This window comes from Chenopodium quinoa, unplaced genomic scaffold (genome assembly GCF_001683475.1).
Source record: "Chenopodium quinoa cultivar QQ74 unplaced genomic scaffold, ASM168347v1, whole genome shotgun sequence".
NCBI lineage: Eukaryota > Viridiplantae > Streptophyta > Magnoliopsida > Caryophyllales > Amaranthaceae > Chenopodium > Chenopodium quinoa.
Genome location: NW_018743212.1, coordinates 5,488,845 through 5,511,841, shown reverse-complemented (window position 1 = coordinate 5,511,841; position 22,997 = coordinate 5,488,845). Strand labels below are relative to the sequence as shown.

Here is a 22,997-nt window from a genome sequence, read left to right as displayed (position 1 = left end):
AACACCACCTCCCCACCAGCCCCCTACCACCAGCCCACACCACCAGCCCCCCTACCACCAGCCCACACCACCTGCCCCCCTACCACCTTAACCCACCTCACCAGACCCACCCACCTACCACCTCACCTAACCCACCCACCTCCCCACCTCACCAGACCCACCTCCCCACCTACCACCTTAACCCACAACCAACCCAACCACCTGCCCCCATCTCCCTTCCCACCTCACCGAAACCCACAACCCCACCTACCACCTTAACCCACTGCCCCCATCGCCCAGCCCACCTCCCCACCTCACCGAAACCCACAACCCCACCTACCACCTTAACCCACTGCCCCCATCGCCCAGCCCCTCCACCAGACCCACCCACCCACCTCACCGAAACCCACCTCCCCACCTACAACCTTAACCCACCTCCCCAAACCGAAACCCACCTCACCACCCGAAACAACCACCAAAAACACCAAAAAAAAACATAAGAAAAATCCATACTTCACCAACACCATATATTTCAAAAAAATCAGAAAATTCAACAAATTAATTAAAATCAAAATTTAGAAGAAAAAAAAAGAGAAACATACTTTAATTTGACCAAAAAACGTCGAAATTGGGTTTATAAGGTCAAATTCGACCATGAAAACTCTAGATCTAGAGTTTTCATGGTCGAATTTGACATGAAAACCTTGATTTTCATGAGTTGCCATTGAATATCTTGAAATAATCTTGAGTTGCCAAAGAAAACGAAACGAAAAAAAAAAAGAGAGGAGAAGAGGAAAGAGAAACAGGGAAGAGGGGAGAAAGGAGAGGAAGGAGAAAGAAGCGAAGAGGAAAGGTTGCGTGCGCCGAGGAAGGAGAAGGGAGGAAAGGAAGGAGAAAGAGGGGAAGAGGAAAGAAGAGAGGAGAGAGAAAGAGAAGGGAGGCGGGGAGAGATAAAGGAGTGTATGGGTTTTTAGGGTTTTTTTAGGTTTTAAAGAGGTTTTTTCTTTATTATTTAATTAATTTCCGACAGAATATTCCGTCGAAAACTTAATTTTCCGATGGATTTACATTCTGTCGGAAATTTAATGTTTCGACGGAATATTCCGTCGGAAACTTCCGACGGATTTTATTTCCGACAGAATATTCCGTCGGAATGCCCATATATTCCGACGGATTTTTATTCCGTAGGAATCGGAAATTTCCGACGGAATATAAATCCGCCGGAATATATAAGATTTCCGACAGAATTTTGTGTCCGTCGAAAGATGTCCGTCGGAATCTACCCTTTTTCTTGTAGTGAGAACCTTATCGAAGACTTGTTGGCAGGTTAATTTATTTGGCTATCACATGGCCGGATTTCGGCCTATTCGGTCCATATATTGTCTCAGTTTATGCAAGAACCGAGAACAGACCACTGGGAAGCTGCATTGAGAGTTGTGAAGTACTTGAAGGGTACTCCAGGTCAATGTATTTTGTTACGATCCGACAGTGATTTGACTCTTTAGGGTTGGTGTGATTCTGATTGGGCCGTGTCTCCCTTGACACGAAGATCATTGACAGCTTAGCTAGTATTTCTTGGCCATTCTCCTATCTCATGGATAAAAAGCAAAACACAGTGTCATGAAGTTCCGCATAAGTTGAATACCGCTCCATGGCAGCTATAACTTGTGAATTGAAATGGTTGAAGGGTCTTTTGTTAAGCTTGGGTATTAACCATCCCAAGGCTATTAAGCTATTTTGTGACAGTCAGTCGGCGTTGCACATTGCCAAGAATTCTGTTTTTCATGAACGAACAAAACACATTGAAGTTGACTGTCACTTTGTTCATGATGCAATATCTGATGGCTTAATTGATCCTTCTTATGTTCCTACTCGTGAGCAATTGGCCGACATTTCACTAAGGCTCTCGGGAAAACACGGTTTGATCTTCTACTTCACAAGTTGGCATCTTCCATCCACATGCTCCAACTTTAGGGGGGGGTGTTAGGAATATTAGGAGAATATTTCGTGATATATCTTTATTCATTGTTTCCTTGTTTATAGGATTAGATTGGTACATGAATATATTTGGTGTATCTTTTGATTTTATCCCATATTTTTGGGTGATAGCTTTGTATGCTATATATTGATCAATGGAAGAGAGGAAGGGTAAGCTTTGAGCCCTACCGATTTCTACAAGTTGAATTCCACTTATATTTATTCACTCCGTAGATATATTTCTCAAAAAAGCTGCAGGGAATGTATCATTCATCTACTGGATTAATTAAAATACCTCAATTAGCAGGAATATACGTACATTCTATTCAGAACAATCATAATAGCAGCAAATGTGACCAAGAATAACAAAGTACATACAATAAGTATTACTATATAATTAAATAAATATAAGATGTCTTAAGAACAAAGTTTAAATAAACTCCGTACTAATTAAGCAAAACTGCAAAATATGCTACATTCTAAATCTACAAAGTTTATGTATATACATAAGGTAGCTTTCTCTAGCTACTTCCCTGATCTCTAATGAAACTCAACTAGGTGAAAAAAGGCTTAAACAAAATTTTGAACAGAAAAAAGATAGAATGAACTAATATGGAAAAATTTAGACTTCTAGCGGGGGGTTGTTACTTATCTATTAACGCGTAGATGTTAGCTAGCTTAGCTGATCAAACTGTTTCTAACAATATTATCCAAGACTAAAGTTACTTGTTTTGAGTAGGGTTCGCCCTACTCGGTGGGCGTGATCTCAAGCTTGAATCCACAGCTTTCTTGGGCTCTTTCATTGCTCCTCCGCCAATTATTACGTCACGTAAATCTAATGTTGTGGTTTTACCCCTTGGTGCCGCGGCAGACAACTTTCTTGACCGGAAAGAAACTTGTTGGTCTGTAATGCATAAGGAGGAATTGAATGAAAGCATGAGAATTAAGATCAAGGTTAACAAAGTTAGAGTAGATTTCGAACGTAGGATCTTCATTAGTAGATGAGAAGATTAGATCATAAGAAGATGATGAGATTTAGTGGTTAATTAGGAAAGTTAATAAGGTAGATGTGATGAAATTTAAAGTATAATGAATGATTAAAATGAGAGTGTAGGGAAATTGGCTTTATATATACTTTTTTTGTAGGGTGGTGTGGGTGCATGTGTAGTGCATGTGGTCTGCAACAAGTTACAAAGTTTTATAAAATTTGTTAAAAAGAATATAAGTAAATAAATAAATGAAAATACAAATAAAAAAATCTGCTTAAAGATACAATTATTGTGTGGGTTGTTAATAATGTTATGTTAGACTAGATGTCTAAAGCTCACTTGGAAATTGAAAATAGTGTGATCCTTTTGACCAATGTAATGTAAGTTTATTGGACTACATACTATATATGAGAATCTTATAGTATAAGAGTAGCTTAACAACCATATATAAGGAAAATATTTAATTATTTAACAACCATATATAAGGAAAATATTTAATTATTTAGTGCAAAATTTTAGAATGCAAATGTAATTTTATTTTTAAGTATCCCTATGCATATTGGTATAGGAGTATTGTTATGGTTGGCTAAACAAAATTCCTTATCTTGTCTCAAATTAAATACACTAAACCTTTTAAGTGTCAAACTGTAGATAATTTATATAAATTTTAGATTTCAAAGATTGGATTTTATTGTTGGATGAGACGATAAGCTAAGCTATACAAATATGATATTACTAGCTAGTTATTACAAAGATATATAACTCACATGTACATTATGACTAGCTGTCCTGGATTTTTTCTAAAGTAAGCTTTATTATAAAACTATTTTATAAAGTAGACTCGTGGCCAAACTACTTACCAAACTAAGCTTCTAGGGTAAAACGCTGTTTCGGATAGCATTTTATATCCTGATTTTTTTAAAAAAAAAATTCAATGTGTAAAACGCTTTTGGATAACATGAGACAGTGTTTTACATGTTGACTTTTTTTTAAAAAAATCGTAATTTTTGATTTAAAATAAAAAAATAAAAAAATTATTTACACTAAAAAGTCAGCGTTTTTAGTATTTTTTTTTTAAATTCTTAATTTCTGATTTTTTTTAAATCAGAAAATAAGAATTAAAAAAAAGTTTCGAAATTTTTTAGTGTAATTTTCTTAAGTCAGCATTTTTAGTGTATTAAATCAAAAATTTCGAAATTTTAAAATAAAATAAAAAGTCAACATGTAGACAGCGTTTTACGCGTTGAATTTTTTTTTTTTTAAAAACCAGGGTATAAAACGATGTCCAGAAGCTTAGTTTGGTAAATAGTTTGGCCACGAGTCTACTTTACAAAATAGTTTTGTAATAAAACTTACTTTGGAAAAAATTCCAGCTGTCCTACGTTAAATTCTAATATGCTTGTATGTAGCCAAACTCTACTTAAACGTGAGTTTGTGTATGATCTATACAGATTGACAATCAGAGTTACATAAATGGGATCCTTCAATTATATTACGAGAGTGAGCCGGCTATTATTATTTTATCTTATTGAATTGATTATAGTGGCTTTACAAAGAGCATCTTACATTCGAATCAGCCCCCATCTTCTTTAGGTAAATTACAAATTTGTTGTAGTATACTCTGTACTTTCTGTAATATATGAATGAAGTAAAAGTTAAGAAGCAATGGGAAGAATAGAAGGAAAATGCAGTACGCTTAGTTGTTAATCAAGTTTTGAAATCTTTTTAATTATTGATTATCATCATGTGACGCTGAATTGATGAAATGTGTTATCTGACTTTGTTCCAATCCAAAATTATTAAATTATGTTTAAGCATGTGATTAATCACGTGAAAAACAAATAAAAATACCCAAATCTGAATCTTCTTTTCACTACTTTAGACCCAAGACACAGTCCTTAGTTCCTTACTCCTTATTAGTTTGATTAACCAGCTTACGCTTTTTTCAATTTAGATCGGCATACTTACTAATTTGGAAATTTATAACACATCACTTTCAACTAGGGTTGTAATGAGCCAAGCCTGCTCGTGAATTGTTCGAGCTCGGCTCGGTCAAAGCTTGGCTCGACTAGGCTCAACTCGAGTTCGAATTTGGCTTGAGACCAAACAAGACAATACACGATGCTAAGGTCGGCTCGAAAAGCTCGCGAGCGGTTCGAATTGCTTTTTAAAATAAATATTATATGTTTTCTACATTTAAATAAAGTTAATAAGCACAAGAATAGCAACCCACTACTATACTTGGGTAGTTGGGTAAGTTATGTGACATAGGTTGTGTATTTATGGGCCTAAAAGTGTATAGTTTCAAAATCGAGCTTATAACAAGCCTGATTTCGAGCTCGAGCACATAACGAGCTCTAGCCAAGCCACAAGCCAAGCTTTATTTTAGAGCACTCGAGCTCGAGTTGAGCTCAATTTTCAAGGCTCAACAAGCCATGAGCTCGAGCCGAGCCTGCTAGTATTCGGACTCGGCTTAGCGCAGGCTCGGCTCGGCTCATTAACAGTCCTACTGCCAACTTTTTGGATAGTGCAAAAGAAGTACCAATAATGCAAGTCTGGAGTATTTACAACATCCGTTTCATAATGCTCTTAACATATTTTTTTTCCCCTGTTTAATAAGACTCTTAATAACATGTCTACTTTTCCTCATTTATTGCGAACTCTTTATATCACTGGTGTCCTTTTGAGCTCGTTTTGTTGTTTAACAAAGGTTGTGTGTTATCTGCTCTTCTTCTCTTTCACCAAGTTCGATGGAATATATAATACAAATGAAACAATGATGTTTTTTGGTAGCTCTTGATGCATGCTCGAAGCCAAATAATAGTTGGATTTTCAAACCAGAAGTTTCTTGTAAGGAAGCTGGGATATAGTTTTATTTGTAACGCTTGTAACATTGAAGCGGGTAAGGCTTTGTTGGGTAGTTCACCAAACATATTCTATAGTTTGTAATTTTAATTTCGTTTATTAAGCATATGTCAAAAAATAAAAATTATCATACACCCATGTGTACAATGGCATGGTGCACCTAATTAATCAAAATACCAGGTTTATAAAAAAAACGTGGAAAGAACATTGTATACTAATATAAAGTACACAGGCAAAAAAAATTCAAAACGATTCTCTCCTATATTTAAGGGATTGATTTTGTTATATGTATTATTTGATTAAGCAATTGATCTATTATTTACATTATATATTAATAGAAATTTTTGGTGAACATAATTTCATTTTTTTCAGTATAGAATAAAAGATAAATTGATTTTACATAGACAGATACAATGGTAAATTTTGAATTTCGAAGTGATTCAATGTGCAATTATGGAGTTGATATTATAGTTTTGATGAATCATTTAATATAAAGATGTAGTTGAAGAACTCTTTGTTGAGAGATGAGGTACTTTTTAGTTTTTCATGTTTTCCTGTTTTTCTGTTATTTTATGAGGTTGACGATAATGTTCATCAGATTATAATGAATGTTATTTTTATCATATTTTCAATCCATATTTATTTTTTTGATTGAATGAAATATGTTCTTTGAGTATGATTAACAGTTCTCTAGGTCTAAATTATATGTTCTTTACATTATAAATTATGTTTTTTAAGGTACGTAGATTAAAAAATTCTTTCAATGATACGAAGTATGTTCTATTTACTTGAAGAATTGATCTTCTATGTTCAATGTTCGTTTGTTATCAATCTTTAACTATGGGGTATTCATTTTTTTTGTCATTGTGTTCTTTTATATTATCTCTTATATTGTTTAAGGTTCTTGTTCTTTTTATTAAGCTTGTATGTGTTTTAGGAATTACTTTTTTTGAATTTATCTCTTATGCTATTTGATTTTGACCCTTAACATTGAATATTATCATTTATTAATTCTGTATATAATTTTGTATATTAATTATTATCTAATTGTGTATTTTTTCTGGTACAGGATCATGAAGATTGATGTCTATGTTCTTTTGGGAACTCCTCTATTAATAAGCTAAAGAAAATCCGTAATATCAATAAGACATGCTTATATTATGTAATAATGTACATTATTTATATTTACCCAGCATGATCCAAAAACAAAACTTAAAGAACATTTCATATAAGCAATGAACATTATATGAAAATAAAAATACATTATATTTACAATCAAAGAACATTAACATACATTTAAAATAGTTTACTAAAAGATCTAATAAATATCATTATATGATATAATAAATAAAATAATTTTTTCACCATATATCCCTGAGCAATTTACTTATTCATGATATACCCATAAAACTTTTGAAATTCACCATATACCCTTCAGTTACTATACATTGTCATCAAATGCTCTTTTAGCTAACAAACGGCTATGACGGCTAGTTTGGTGTATATAAATGTACCCATGAAACCTCTCCCCTGCCTTCTCAACCTTTCACTTCCAAAACTCCAAAATCCATAAAATCATATCTTCATATTCTAAAACTTCATCTTCATCATATGAAAGTTCGTACATTAGAGTCCAAATAAATCATGTTCTTGTGGACGAAACAACAAAAAATCCTTAAAGGCTATATTACAAATGTGATAGTTGTGACATTTTTAAATGGTGTAAGGAATTGCAGAGCATGATGTTGTTGGATATGAAGAATGCCAAAGAAAGGTAAGCATTGAAGACAAGAAAATGCAGGGGACAAAAAGGTGAAGCAAGAATTGAAGATATTAAAGAAGAAAATGGAACAGCAACAGAGAGATTAGTGGGTGCAGCTATAAAAATAGGGCTTGTGATGTTTGTAATATTTGTTTTTGCAACATTCAAATGATTTTTGGTCACTTAATGTAATGTAAACAAAATATTATTTGCAAAAATATATATTGCCTTTTAAATACATGCAACATATATAATTGTCATTATTCTGTTAAAAAATAGCACCTACAATCATAAGGCTGTACAAAAATAACACCAACTGGCAGAATTTTTGCAAAAAATTGATCAGCCACCTGCCAATTCTTTGCAAATAAAAATCAGGTGCATAACTGTCTAAATCCATCTCCAATAGTGACTACACTATGAAGCCTGATTTAAGCTCCTAGTGTTTCTTCCCTTTAGGGGTGGTTGCTGAGAAGTGCTTGCATCAGCAGCCTTTCTTTTCTTCCCTCTGCCTTAAGCTTGGCCAGCAGAAGAACCTCCAGCTTGAGTTTTGTTTTTTTTTTGCATGTTGTGATATTGTGTCCCAACTCCTTGTAGATGCTGCATTTGTTGTTCTTATGCCTCTTTCCTTTTCTTGCTTCATTTGGCCCCTTCTTCTCTGTTTGGGTGGTCTGCTTGCACTTCTCTTTACAATAGGTGGGTTGATTTGAGGGACATTGAATGAATATGTGAAGCATAAGTAGCCTTATAAGTTGCCCCCTTGTAGTACGCAGAAACAAAGGTGGAAGCTTCCAATCTTTGGTTGTATATGACCCTCAAACCATGTTTGCAAAGTATGGTTGTTGAGGCAAATATTGTTCTTTGCCAACAAGTCAAATACCCTATCTTGTTTTAGAGTATTAGGGGGCTGCCCTCAAGTTATTGGTTTCAAAATATTCATAACCTCGCTACCATAACAAAAACAACCAATAAGAAAATTTCCCAAAGAAATTAAACAAGTTTGATTGCTTAAAGAAACGAGTAGATAAACATATGACAAAAGATACAAATGTTCTCCATTAATTAAAGGATAAAGCCAGGTCCATAATTGTACAAGTTGAAGGAAGGTTACCTCTATGTTCAAGAAAAGATATCGATCTTCAATACATGTTATGGAAAACTACGTTATCGTTTGGCTACCAAGCCAAGGGAAAACTAAGACAGTTAAAAAGAAAGCTTAAGGAATATGAAATGCTTGTTGATAGATTTGCTGATGTCCTTCAAACGGGCCCCCTGCCTCTATTTATATACAAATTAGAACGGTTATAGCTGACTCCCATAATTGTTTTGTAGTTATTCTTCTTGGCGCCTAACTCTCTTTAAAAAATCAAATTGTCTACTATGCCTCCAAACCGGTCCTTTCTTCATATTGGGCCTTTGACTAACTCCAGCCATCTTTAATTGTTATCATCGACTGACCCAAAACCTTTTACAGACTCTAAAGTCCATTCGACTCGGTCAAATTGGTCAAAGTCAAGGAAAAGTCAAGAAAAGTCAAAAATATAATTTTTGGGTGTAACAATGGTATACCAGATCCCTACACTTGCCTCAACCACAAATCATAGTACTTAGTGTGACAGGGAATTTAACATGCTCATCTTTCACTTCAAACTCCCCACCTCCACATGCAATTACAAGACAAAATCTAGAATCATCACTCCTAGTCTTCAAAATGTGTTGTGCATGCTTAGCTAGTTCATTAGGGTCCATGTCAATAGCCTTGTCAAATCTTGATCCCACCCTTTTCATGTCCATGATCTCACAGCTAATGAATGCAACATGCCAAAAATAAACATATAATCAGCCTACAGTTAAAGTAATATGTATAGTGCTATTGAATAAGCGGTGGGAATTATGATTACCTTCTAATAATGTCAGGACAAGTTTGTTGTATTATGATCACATCAAACTTTGTTGTCAAATTTGTGCCTGCATTATGCTCTTTGATTTTTGACATAGTGTGTCAAACACATAATCATTGTAAGCATTAACTGCAATCCGGAACGACTTGTGAAATGTTGTTCTACTCCAACCTGTATTCTTGCAATTGGAGTACATATGCTGGCAGCAAACCCTTCTTGTAGCTCTAGGAAAGACCTCATACAATGCTGATTCAACTCCCTGCAGAACCTGATAAAACACATAGTTAAAGGCATACAGTTTGAATTGAATCAAGTTGTAATGAACTATCAAGTTGTAATTCTTACCTTCATTCTATCAATTATGAATGTCTAATCATCCTTCTTGCAGCTCTCATTTGCAAACAATATCCTTAAATTTCTAAAAAAAAATAGCTCCAACTGTCTATGCTTTCAGTATCCACAATACCATATGCAATTACAAAAATTTCATTATTGCCATCAATGCCAACAGTAGTCAACATTATACCCTCGTAATAACCACTTAGACGTGCACCATCTATCCTAATGATAGGCCTACATCATTCCAAAACCCTTTGACAAAAGCAACAAATGAGAAGAAACAGGCTTTGAACTGAAGAACTTGATTTGTCCATGTTCCAGGGTTTGTAGCCTTAATCATCTTAGCATAACTTGGGAACAAACCATATGACTCCACCATGTATCTGTTCCCTAGTTATTCTCTTAACCTTGTAAAATAACCTTGGCTTCACATTTATCCTATACCTCTCCGTCTCCATACATTGCTTTTGCAAAAGGTGCCTGCATAATCACTCTGAAGACACCATGGGATTTTCTTCTAGTCTGCCACAAGTGCTGTGTTGACCAGGTAATGCCTTGATAGCCCAGCTGACATTGTCTTTTAACATAGTTGCATGTATCTTCCAATTGCATGACTACTCCACTACACAACTGGTTGTATACCTCTCACTATCAGCTCTTTCTACAGTCACAGCCAGGGCCGTCTTAATCATTTTGGGGGCCCTGTTCTAAACTTTGAAATTGGGCCCTAATAAAAAAAATGCCGAAATTATCTCTATGACTATATATTATAATATTATAACAACATTTTTAAACGAAACACATACTCAAACTACTATATATTATAATATCATCCACATTTTTATTATCAGAGGCAGGCACATTAACATCAACACTTTGATTATCCGAATTAATATTTTCATTAACAGCCATTTTTTCAAAAATTTCAGCATTAACATCAACAACATTTGGATTTTCATCTACAATTTGCGGTTCTTTTAATAAAAATTTGTCAAGAGCCCCGCTTTGAGATTGAGTTAACTCTTCCAATTTTTTCTTTTTCATACGTTTATCATAACCGGACAGATACTTTCTTTTAGGAGGCATAATTAAAATCTAAAAATAAAATAAAAATTGCAATAATATGTAGTAATTAAACAAATAGTCAAACAATTAACAAAATTACAAAAAACAACAAATTATGCAATTTAATCTAATAAATAAAAATGCAAAAAATAGAAAAGGATTGAAACAACCTGGCTTGCGGCAACTCTTTTAAATGGGCCGTCTTTGAATGACCTCTATAATTGATTAATTGCGCCTTGCCGGAACTCCATGAGGGACCATGACAATTGACAATTTGCCTCTTTCCTTTGCTCTTCTTGAGTTCTTGTTAACTACTTAACCACTTAACCCTTATACCCAATTTATTATTATCACTATAAAATTTAATTTTTTTTTAATTCTCAAATCTGAAAAAGATAGGAGATTGAAACAAAATTTATAGAGGGCAAAAAAATTAGTTGTTTGATAAACTAAAATTAAGGGGTTTAATTGTGGAAAAAACGAACTTAATTTCCCCATTGAAATCAATTTCTTCATACCCGTTGTAGTTGATAGAAGGTATAACATTTAATTTGGAAAATTTAAAATTTGGGGGAAAAACAAAAAATTAAATGAGAAAGTAGGAAAATTTTAGAGGAAGATTGAAGATTAGAAAGTAATAAAGTATTTAAGGAATTTAAGGAAAATTTTAGAGGAAGATTGAAGATTAGAAACTATTGCACTTCTTGGAATTGCAAGATTAATGGGATGAGGGAAAGTAATTATTAGGAGGCATCTTGGAAGGTGAGAGTTTTAAGGAAATACTGGCAAAACAAGAAAGTAATACGGTGTGACAGGTAAATGAAATATGAAAATTTTTACAAATTTGTATTATTAGAGATGCGGAATTAATGGAGTAATTAGAGGAATTACAAACTTGGGAACATAAATGAAGGGAGCATGAATCTAGACTGTTTTGTTGTGAAAACCAGAGCATTAATGGAGTTGTTTGACGGCAAAGAGATAGGCGGAGAAAGAGATAGAATTTTATTATTTTTTTAATATGGGCTCCGAAATTTTGGGCCCTTAAAATTTCGGGGGCCCTGTGCCTGGTCACAGCAAAGCCCTCTTGAATGTAGAAATCTCTAAACACTTGTAGAAACTCGATTTTGTTCTCAATAATCAACCATTTCTCTAATGCATCAGACCCAAGTGGTGAGTGGCTCCAGATTTTACCATTGTTGTACAACTTATCAAACTTATGACTCCCATCCAAATAATCTTCAAAATTTTTTCTCCTACACATCATCATACTCTACAAAATCCTCTTCTTCAATAAAATCAAGATCACTTACACAATCATCATCTTCATCTACATCAGACTGCTCATAATCTTCATCATCACTGTCATCATTTTCAGTGAAATCATCATCACCATCATCTTCCCTAACTTCTACTCCCTCCGTCCCTTTATATTTGCCCCATTATCATTTTTGGGGTCAAACTTTGAAACCTTTGACCATAAAATACCGTTAATCTATAAAAGAAAATTTAGGCCGCGTTAAATTCGTCTATATTTTATTAATATGACGTTTTTGTAACTTTTACGTGTATGGAAATAAAGATATAGACGTTTTAATAGACGTCTTGGAGACCGTGCACAGTCAAATGGGGCAAAAAAATAGGGACAGAGGGAGTACATGCCTTCTCACCCTTTCACTTCCCTGTTTACTCCCTGCTTGACCCTTTTTAATGTAGGTGCCCTTCTTTATGGTTGTACTTTTTGGAACTCTCCACTCTTTAAGCTTCTCCCTAGTAGTTCTTTTAGGTTGAGCAGATGAACTACTAGGCTACCTAGTTGGTGGTGTAGGCTGTCTAGGTGGAGATGGTGGTGGTGTAGGGTGTGTAGGGGGAGATAGTGGTGGTGTGGGGTGTGTAGGTGGAAATGGTGGTGGTGAGGCCTCTCTTGGTGGACATGTTGGTGGTGTGGGGTCTCTTGGTGGAGATGGTGGTGGTGTAGGCTGCTTGTTTGGGTTGTTTGTTGATGGTTGATGTGGTGGTGTTGCTGGTGGAGAAGGGTCATGAATTGGTGTTTGTTGTGGTGTTGCTGATTTTTCCCTTTAGGGAGTTATTTTTTTTCCTCCTAACAATTTTTTTTATTTTGTTTTGGTGTCTGCTTTGGTTCATTTGAGGACTGTAAAGCTTGATTTGGTGGAGGTGAATGGGGTTAATGTGGTGGTGATTGATTTTAGGAAGGCTCAGGCTGTAAATGTCTTGGAAAAACCTCATCAACTACATCAGTGTTAAATACCCTTACATATTATTCAACCCCTAAATCTTCTGCATTCAAAATTGGAACCTCAACTGTTATAGTAAATGGCACTTGTTCTCTAAGCTGCTCCTTAGCTTCTGCTTGATCTACCTTCCTCCTATTCTCTTCCTCCTTTAACCTAATCTCCTCAACCTAATCCTTTAACCTTTTTGCCCAACTAGCTTCAGCAAACTGAAAGACAAGAGAGGTGGTGTAACAGGTTACCTTCCTAACTTTCCTATCATGTTGCCTCTAGTAGTCCCAACCGGTTTACAACCATTATTACAGGTTATCAAGACACGTGTCAACACGTGACTAGTCCAGAAAAAACTTTAAAAAATTGAAAAAAATTAAAAATGACAACCACCCTTTCCCACTTAGCCACCCCCCTCCACCCACGTGCAAGCTGACCCCGGCCCTTGCCCCCCGGCGCCCAAACCCCCCTCTCCCTTCCCCTAACCATTGCAACCCTCCTTGTAACCCCTCCCTCATTCAAAAAACCCCATATAACTCCTCTCCGACGGCCGGAAACACAAAACCACCCCTCTCATCACCCTTGAAACCCTAGCGGCTAGGGTTTCGGGGGTGGGGGAGGGGTAGTTGGGTGTTTCCGTTCGTCAGAGATGAGATATATGGGGTTTGTCCCTTTTCATGGTTACCTTAAATATTCCATATGTGAATGATTTACAAGTTCCTTACAAATGTGTTACCAATGCCTTGTTTTTTTTGTCTCTATCATATATTAGTCAATTCCTAATTCCTATGATTGTCGAGCATATTCTCACACGTTAAGATAGACCCAATTCAAACGACACCTATCAATCAATTACATAATACTAAAACAGACACCAAGAATGACACGTGTCACTGGTGCTATCATTTCCCTCCCAAAAACACTTCCAATAAAATAAAATAAAATATTCAGTACAACAGAAATTACATTTTATAGCGGTTCAATTTTCTTTTTATAGCGGTTTTTGGGCCGCTATTAATGGCTCTGCCGTAAAATGAAAATGACACTTTCAATAGCTGTTCATAAAACTGCTATAAAATGTACTTTTAGGATGCAGTTCAAAGTTTGCAATTACAGCAAATTAGAACCGCTATAAAATGTTGTTCACCGCCAACTTTTTTAATAGTGATTTAATTATTTTCTAAAAAATAAATAATTTCATTATTGCTTAAAATAAACACACTTAATAAAATACAGTAAATTAAGTTATAAATAGTTTGCTAAAATTGAATTTTTTTTCATTAATCTCCAAACTCCAACAAAAAAAGTTTTAGTCACAAATTAAAATTAGTAGATGCGTAAGTAGAATAGAAATTGAAACTACAAGCTATGCTATAACAACATCTCATATCTAAAACACCATCAATCTGTCCACTATAACCCACACCGTCATTTAACTATTCAGCACCTATACTCACCAAAAATATACATTTTCCATCTTGAAATTCCAATTCAAATTCACTAACCTTTGAAAAGACAAGATGTAATGCAGCACTTTTGTCGAGCAAGGAACAACGCAAGCCACAACTGCCAATATGGCTAAAAAGAGAGCAAAACATAAAGGTCTTAGCTAACATTATGCCGAAGTACACTTCTATACTTAACTCAAATAAAAGGAAAAAAAAAAGAAACATTAACTTTTATAGGACATTAATTCTGATTACTTGTATAGAACAATGTTTGAATTTTATTTCAACTCACAAGAAATGTTTTCAAACCAGACAGCATAATATAAAAACATGTCTAAAGATACAAACTTTAACACAAATAAAAGATTAGTCACAAGCATCCAATTCCACCTTATCGTTCAAAACCATCCAAAATAAAGTTTAAGCGAAATAGAAATTAAGAATTACCAGGAAAAGGACAATTTTTGCATCTGAAAAGATTACCTCATCAAGTTCCTTGTCAAAAAGTTTGGCAATAGCTGCACAAATACTCAATTAATGAGTAAGAAATATTGGGATAATACAAGAAATTGTTTAAATTGCAAGTCCACAAGCTGAAGATACCTCCAAAATCCCATTTATAAGATGTGGCATTTGAATGAAGGAACTTGGGATGAACATGCATAAAGTTATTGATTTCTGCAAAATATAGTATAGACATTTTCGCAAAATTTACCACATTTTAACTTCAGATAGAGTTGATGAAAACATGATTAGACTAAGATAATTTCTTATTTTATACGCCGAAGCACTTATATAAACAGCTTTATATTGTAACTTTAATCTAAAACAAAACCACACAAACAAGAACAAGTAAATCATATCATCACTACTACATCGTACCAGCAAACAGGCTGCCATCTCAGCAGAAGCAACCAGTACGGCAAAGTGGCAGCAACTCAAGACAACAGGGTATCAGAATCAGAGTTCCGCAACAACAACTTTATAAAGCAGCAGCAATACACCAAGACACCAACAAAGAGAGCTAGAGGTCAGGGCAACAGGGACATAGCATCATCCATCAACAAGCCAAAGAAATTAAACCCTAACCCTAAAAACCCCAAAAAAATCAACAAATTTTAGATCTTTCACAATAAAATTATGAAAACCAAACTCATTATATCCATCCAATTTAATTGGTTGAAAAACAGACTATATATATACCATTTCCCACTTAAATATAATCATCGAATGTGAAATCTAGTAGTATATATAACAAATACAACAATAACAACATATAAAATTCGAAGAATAACAAAGACGAAATTCGAATTTTGACTTATTTACTCCCTAGTTCATAATATCCAAACATAATCCCCCATTTTCCTGGTAACACCTCACATTCAAAATTCAAATCCAATATCCATACAAAACCATTCTCTACAATTTCTTCTTGTAGATGCATTTTTCATGATTCACTACATACTCACAATTCTTTCAATTAAACCAAAATAACCCACATTTGATCAAACAATTAAGAACACAAATTATAAAAATAGCATAAAAAGGATCCAATTCCAAAAAAAATCAAAAAAATACAAAGTAAATAGATGAACCTGCATAGACTTGGGACCATATCGAAAGAGAACACTACGAACGGAGATGAAAGAAAGGGCGGTTACAGAGTTCAAATCCTTGTTAGAGCGGCCACGAACGATGCTGGAGAACCATGAGGAAGAGGTGGATGACGTTTATTGGTGGTCGGCGGCTAGCCTGGACAGGGAGAGCACGCACGGTGGTCGGCATCTAGAACGAGGAAGGTCGCCGTTCAAAGGATTTTGAGGAAGCGGTGGTTTCTAAGTAGAATAGGACGAAATCGAAAGAGTGGGATTTCCTTATACGGAGTACTAGTAGTTCTAGTACAGTAATTTTTAACAGCCTTTTACAGCGGTTTACAAGTAAATAAACACTATAATTATGACAAATATTACAGTGTTTTGTTTTATAATCTCTATAATAAGCTAAATTTCATACCTTTTATAGCGGAAGTGATAAAACCGCTATATAAATAACGCTATAAAATGTAAATTATGTTGTACTGTTTCTTTATTTTCTTTCTATATATGTTCTTATTCATTGATAATATCTATAAATAATAAATAAATTTATAATAGCAAGTACAGAATCAACATTAGTGTATAAATAATGTTACATTATATTGAAAAAATCAATTTACAACAAATTAAAAGATGTAATTGATCTGATGTATTTTGTAAAAAAGTTAAATAACATAACGATTGATTTGTAGAAATAAATATATTTTCAAGAGACATATATATTTAGGTTGTATAAAGAGTTGAATAGTTGATTTACATTACATTATCAAAGCATTAATGCATGTCTCATGTGAGTCATGTCTGTTTCTTGTGATGATCCATTGGACCACCCTATTTGTGATGATGATAATGAACCACAAATTAAGCACTAACTAGTGAGTAGCCCGAGTTGCCCCGGGTTGCTATTTTTGTAATCGTGTAATTGGGGTATCTTTTTTCAAGGATTTTGAAATCTGAAATCGCTATTATTGAATGTGTTCTTTTTAAATAATTAAATCATGTTGTTTACACTTATCTACATTTCTTTTTCATATTAATAACATGCTTGATAATGGGCTAAGATGGTTAAATACCTAACACTATTACAAGTGGTTGGGTGTTCGAATCCCCTTAACCTTATATTTTTATATGGGTGACGTGGCGTAATGATTAAGCTTAATTCAATGATGATGTGGCATAAAGAGATGTTGAGTAGGTGATGTGGCGTCATAAAGTATTTATGAAGTGACGTGGCGTAATTTAAACCACGTGGCACATGGACGTTTTTATAAACGTCTTTTAATATATTAGTATAGATATGAGTGATGCTAAAAACAAGTTAACAACTATAATTTCCTTGCAAATAAAAATGGTGACTAGTACATGATTCCATGCTTAAGCTTGGGTTGAAAAAGTTATTAGTCAATTATGAATTTAGGATCATTGAGTCACAATTAAACTGTCTAAATTAATTATCTTATCAGCTATGAAGCACGATAAAAATAGTAATACTAATAGTATTCTTTTCTCAATTTGAAATTATTAACCTGAAACTTATTTTTATGAGGTGAAAAGAACGCAACCTTATAACCTGTATCTTAGTTTTATATGATGAATTTATTTAACAGAAAATAAATACTTAGAAATAAGTGAAATAAGGTAAATATAGTAAAAGTCTTAGCTCGTTATTTAATTAAGGGTACACAAGAACTTATAAATAAAGTCATACGAAGTAAAAGATAACATACAAATGGATCATACATCCAAATTTTAAAACTACATACCCCTTCAATATTACTAGCCAACTAATAAAAAACATAATTAATTAACTTTGAGTTGAGCAACGACATCCACCATTGAAGACCTAAGGTGGCAAATTACCTCTAAAGGCTTTTCCTCAGGACAAATATTGGCACCACTTTTCATTGTGAAGTCTACTACTCCATCCTCGGGAGTTTCCCAATCAAAACACTGTATAAGTGTAGCCAAAAGCAAAGTGATGTTCCTAGTGGCAAAGGCGCTTCCGGGGCAAGACCTCCTCCCAATTCCAAACGGAAAAAACTTGTACCCTTTAGTCTCATTTGCAAACCTCTCCGGCTTAAACTTGTTCGGCTCGTCCCATAAGCTAGGGTCTCTTTGTATTGCCCAAGCATTGACATAGAGCATAGTGCCTTTTTGTACATGAAACCCTCCAATAGTGCAGTCTTTGGATGAGCAATGTGGGAATAGCAGTGGTGCTGGCGAGAAAAGTCTTAAAGTCTCATTGACTATCCAACGTATATAACTCAATTTTGGTACATCGGATTCGTCTACGAGTCTTCTGTTGCCAATGATTAGATTAATTTCTTCCCTTGCTTTCACGATAATTTCGGGGTTATTTATTAGGTTTGACATTGCCCACTCCACTGTGGAAATTGTAGTATCTGTTCCTGCTAACAGTTGCATCTGATATATAGATAATCACATTTATTATAACACTTCATCCATTTATTATAATAAAAAGAAACTCTATTAATTCCTACTTTTTATTATTTTCTAGTATGACATTACCACATTATTAATATTAACGTTACAAGTATGAGATAAAAATTTGTCAATAGAATAAAGTTCACTATGCCGGTCCAAGAAGATTTTATCACAAAACCATGTGACAACAAAATAAGTACCTTCTAAGTCGTATATGTGGGACACTTACATTTGTTGTTTGAGAAGTCTATACTTCAACAAATATTAAAACCCCCCATTGCATTATTGATGCTACATTAGTGCATCTCTGTTTCTTGTTATGAACCATTAGTCATCCTTACTTGTGAGATGATGATTGATGACTAAAAACAGCAACAATAGCCGAATCTTGTCCTTACAAATAAATATTGCATTTACTACATTTTTCATAAAAATTGTGGCAAATTAGAATAAAATCTTTTCTTACTTTGTTTTATCCTAAAAATATTCTAGTATGTTATGGAGTTTCTAGTTTCCTAGAGAATATATGATATTATTATTCTATTTATTTCCATTTTCTTATTTGCCACTTCATTATTTCTATTCTCTACTAAAGATGTCAATCTTAAATGGATATTCGCTAACCAATCTACCCGGTTTAAATAAATGAACGAAAATACAAATTAAATGGATGAGAAGCAGGTGATGGATGAAGCGGATGATGGATGTGGATGCTACTTTATTCCACCCGTTAACAATCCACCTACAGTTTTAACGTATATTAAATATTTTATCTAAGAATTTTAATAGAAAAATATGCAAGAAAATTACTTTTTTTTGTTGCAAATTAATTTTTTCAAACAATATAAATGAACGAAAATACAAATTAAATGGATGAGAAGCAGGTGATGGATGAAGCGGATGATGGATGTGGATGCTACTTTATTCCACCCGTTAACAATCCACCTACAGTTTTAACGTATATTAAATATTTTATCTAAGAATTTTAATAGAAAAATATGCAAGAAAATTACTTTTTTTTTTGTTGCAAATTAATTTTTTCAAACAATATATTGTGTCCTTTTTTATTAATAAAATAGAGTAAAAAACTATTGTATAAATAACCATAAACAAAGTTTATGTGAATTTTTTTCACTTTAAATATTCATCCATTAGGCACCTGATCCGCTCGTTTTATCTACGGATGACGGACGAACAGATATGAATGATGGGTGAAATAGGTGATGGATGGATATTGATGTAGCGATTGGAATAATGGATGGATGTGGGTGAAGCTTTACCCGATCCAAATCTGATCCATTGTCATCTCTATTCTCCACATCATTTGCCACATTAAATTTGTAACAAATTTTTTTTTATCACACATTGTGTTCTTAAAAATTTTTCGTTAAATCTAAGCTACAAAATTTTTTATAATAATTCCCGTTTTATTAATTATTTATTAATTATGAACCTTCCTTTGATTATATGTTATAATTTGTATATGTAAGCATAAATATATATTTAGATGATTTTTTGTAAGATAAGATCTTATATGACCAAACCATTTAGGCAATCTAATTATTCTTGCAATAAGCATATTTCAAATTAAATAATTAGAATTGAACATAACCTTATTTTATAGTTTCCAAAAATAATATTACGAAGTATTAATTTATAATTTAAACTAATACACAATTAATGACACGATAGTAATCAAATTTATGCATTGACATGTACTAAGGTCAAATTATCACAATTAATTAAAATTTTAAGGAATTAACATGTAATTCTCGAGGGAAAAGAGAGTAATCTTACCAAAATGAAACTTTTGATGAATTCATCAGTGTAGCAATCAGGTTCAACTTCCTGCAAGTCTAGTAATTCTTCAATCAAATTTTTTGTCACAACTTCCTCATCACAAGATGATCTTCTTTTAATACTTTCTTTACACTCATCAAGCAAATTTTGTAAATATTCATCTCTCTTCTTCCAAAGCTTTTTCAAATTTTTCTCAATCCCTCTAAAACGTACCCACCTCAAGATGGGAAAGAAGTCACACATTGTCATGGGACTAGGGGGTATCAAATCCATGTCATCCCATGGCTTCTCATTTATTGTCCTCATCACAAAGTTATGCGCCACCTTTTTCAAAACATTATTTAAGTTCACTTTTCGATCCGCACCCTCAAACTCGATCTGAAGCTCTAAGATTATGTTATGGATCTGAGCTTTTCGAGTGGGGCTTCCTTCATTAAGCTTACGAAAGGAAAACATAGTTAAGACCCCAACACGTCGGAGAACCCTCCAAAGGTCTCCATATGTGGACCATATGAGAATCGAGTAGTTGTATCCTAAAATCTCACCAACAATGGACTTAGGTTGATAAGCAAATACATTGTCGTTTTGGTTGAGACATTCCTCAACGGCCAATGGAGAAGAGACAACCAAAACGGGCTGACATCCCAAACGAAGGGAGAAAATTGGGCCATAGCGCTCGGAAAGGGTTAGCAATGTTTTGGGAAAAGGGGACTTGAGTAGGTGTAGGTGGCCCCATATAGGAATTGATGGTGGACTAGGTGGGACGTTCTTGTTCTCTGCTTTAGATGGTAGAAGGATTTTATAAAGAAAGATTGTGATTGCAAAAAGAGATAAAAATAAGTACACTTTCTCCATTTTCATGGGTTTTTGTTCTATGAATGTAGGTGCTTGCGATAAGGATATTGTTACATTTTAAAGTGGAGAGAGTATATATAGTCAAAAAGGCCTAAGTTCACGATTTCAGGCAATAAAAAAATTCCATGGTCTTATGTGGTGGTCAAAGATGATGACAATGCATGTGAGACATGTGGGCTTGTAGCAGGTAAGGAAATTAAAATAAAATAAAACAATATTTATTAGGAAATTAAAGATTCATAACATAAAATAAAGATATTTAAACGTAAGGAAATAAAAATAAAACAATATTTATTATGAAATTAAATATTCTTAACATATAAGGAAGATATTTAAACTTTAGAAAAAGGGGTAAGATGAGATTATATCCTAATTTGATTATTTTTTTCATGTAGTAAATATTATTAAGGAAACACAAAATTGACAATCTTAATTCCCTTTAATTGATAAACATTTAATTTTTTTGAATGGAAGTATTTAGAAAAATTTTCCAATTACAATCAGTAAAAGTACACATTTTGCGAGTTATAACCATCAAAGTTTATTTTTGCAAATTACAACCAAAAAGTCACCCAACACTTTAAACTACAACCAAAATTCGATTTTCGGCCACTTTCACCGGAATATGACTTCATTATCTTTTTTCTTTGAACAAAATATGACTTCATTATATCAATAAATGATTCCAAACTAGTATTGACTATTGGTTGGGGGTTATTTTTTATATCAATTAATGATTAATGATGTTATATTCCCATTAAAGTGGCTGAAAATCAGATTTTAATTGGTTGTAAGTTAAATATTTTGTTTTTTTTTTTTTGAAAAAGGTTAAATCAAATAAAAAAACTAATACACATTACTATTAAAGCAAATGAAATGGACGACAACATCTCTTGCAATTTGGTGAGCTCTGTGAACACATTGCCTATCTGCCTTGTAAATACTGCAGTGTTGAAAAGTGGACCCTAAAAGTTGTATCTGCTGCACCAACCATAAATAATGGATATCCCCATGGCCATTGCCCCGCAGAAGAGTGACCAGATTTTAAGAATCCCCCGTAAATATTATAAGCGATTGAATGTTAGTATTTGAAGCCCATTGTAATCCATAAAAACAGGCTAAGGCTTTCTTATGAAAAGGTGAAAATTACTCCCACCAATAATCCTCTCGTCCAAAGGATCTGTATTGTCGAGACACCAACCCATTCCTGCTCGGCTTGTGTCTTTGAACCACGATTCGTCGATCTTAATCTTAACCAAGTTCGAGCCTATATGATTTTTCCCTAAATGGGCTACATAAATCCCAAGCGGGGGGCAAACCAACGAGAATAGTAGAAGATGGAGAAGATTTCATACCTGCGTCCTCAGCCATTAAGATAGTATGAGAATGTAGGATATCCAAAATTTGCAATCCAATTAGTGTTGTAATAGGTGTATTAGATGTGAACACCCTGGTATTCCTGAATAACCAAAGACCCCAAAGAGTACCAATGAAGGTGCTAATTCTAGGACTCGAAATCTCGTCCGGACTAATGAAATGTCGGATATAATCTTGGATCCAATCTGAGAGAGAAAGGTGTCCATGTAATTCTGAGTGGATGCTCAAATGCCACCCTTCATGCTACTCTTGCAATATTGAAATACCTAAACAGATGGTTAAAATCTCTTAACTGCGTACTACAACGATCACAGGACATATCCTGCATTAGAACTAAGGATGGAAACGGGTCGGATC

At 34.0% G+C, this 22,997-nt stretch overlaps 1 protein-coding gene and 1 long non-coding RNA gene across 8 annotated transcripts; both read right to left on the bottom strand.

Moving 5' to 3' along the window:
• Window positions 1-8,605: 8,605 nt before the first annotated feature.
• On the bottom strand, window positions 8,606-16,504 carry LOC110734527. Of its 7 annotated transcripts, none has more exons than XR_002513850.1 (7): window positions 16,164-16,504; window positions 15,451-15,658; window positions 15,172-15,246; window positions 15,016-15,086; window positions 9,819-14,698; window positions 9,474-9,741; window positions 8,606-9,376 (listed from the first exon to the last, which is right to left on the bottom strand). It is a non-coding gene; the product is annotated as an uncharacterized LOC110734527 (long non-coding RNA). The 7 variants fall into 7 exon arrangements; XR_002513853.1 differs by having other exon boundaries at window positions 15,451-15,548; XR_002513848.1 differs by lacking the exon at window positions 15,451-15,658.
• A 1,430-nt stretch (window positions 16,505-17,934) lies between these two features.
• On the bottom strand, window positions 17,935-21,269 carry LOC110734138 (cytochrome P450 81D11-like). Its single transcript, XM_021914190.1, has 2 exons — window positions 20,406-21,269; window positions 17,935-18,587 (listed from the first exon to the last, which is right to left on the bottom strand). Exons 1-2 carry the CDS (start codon window positions 21,267-21,269, stop codon window positions 17,964-17,966), a joined length of 1,488 nt encoding a protein of 495 aa, XP_021769882.1. The 3' UTR covers window positions 17,935-17,963.
• Between the last annotated feature and the right edge of the window lie 1,728 nt (window positions 21,270-22,997).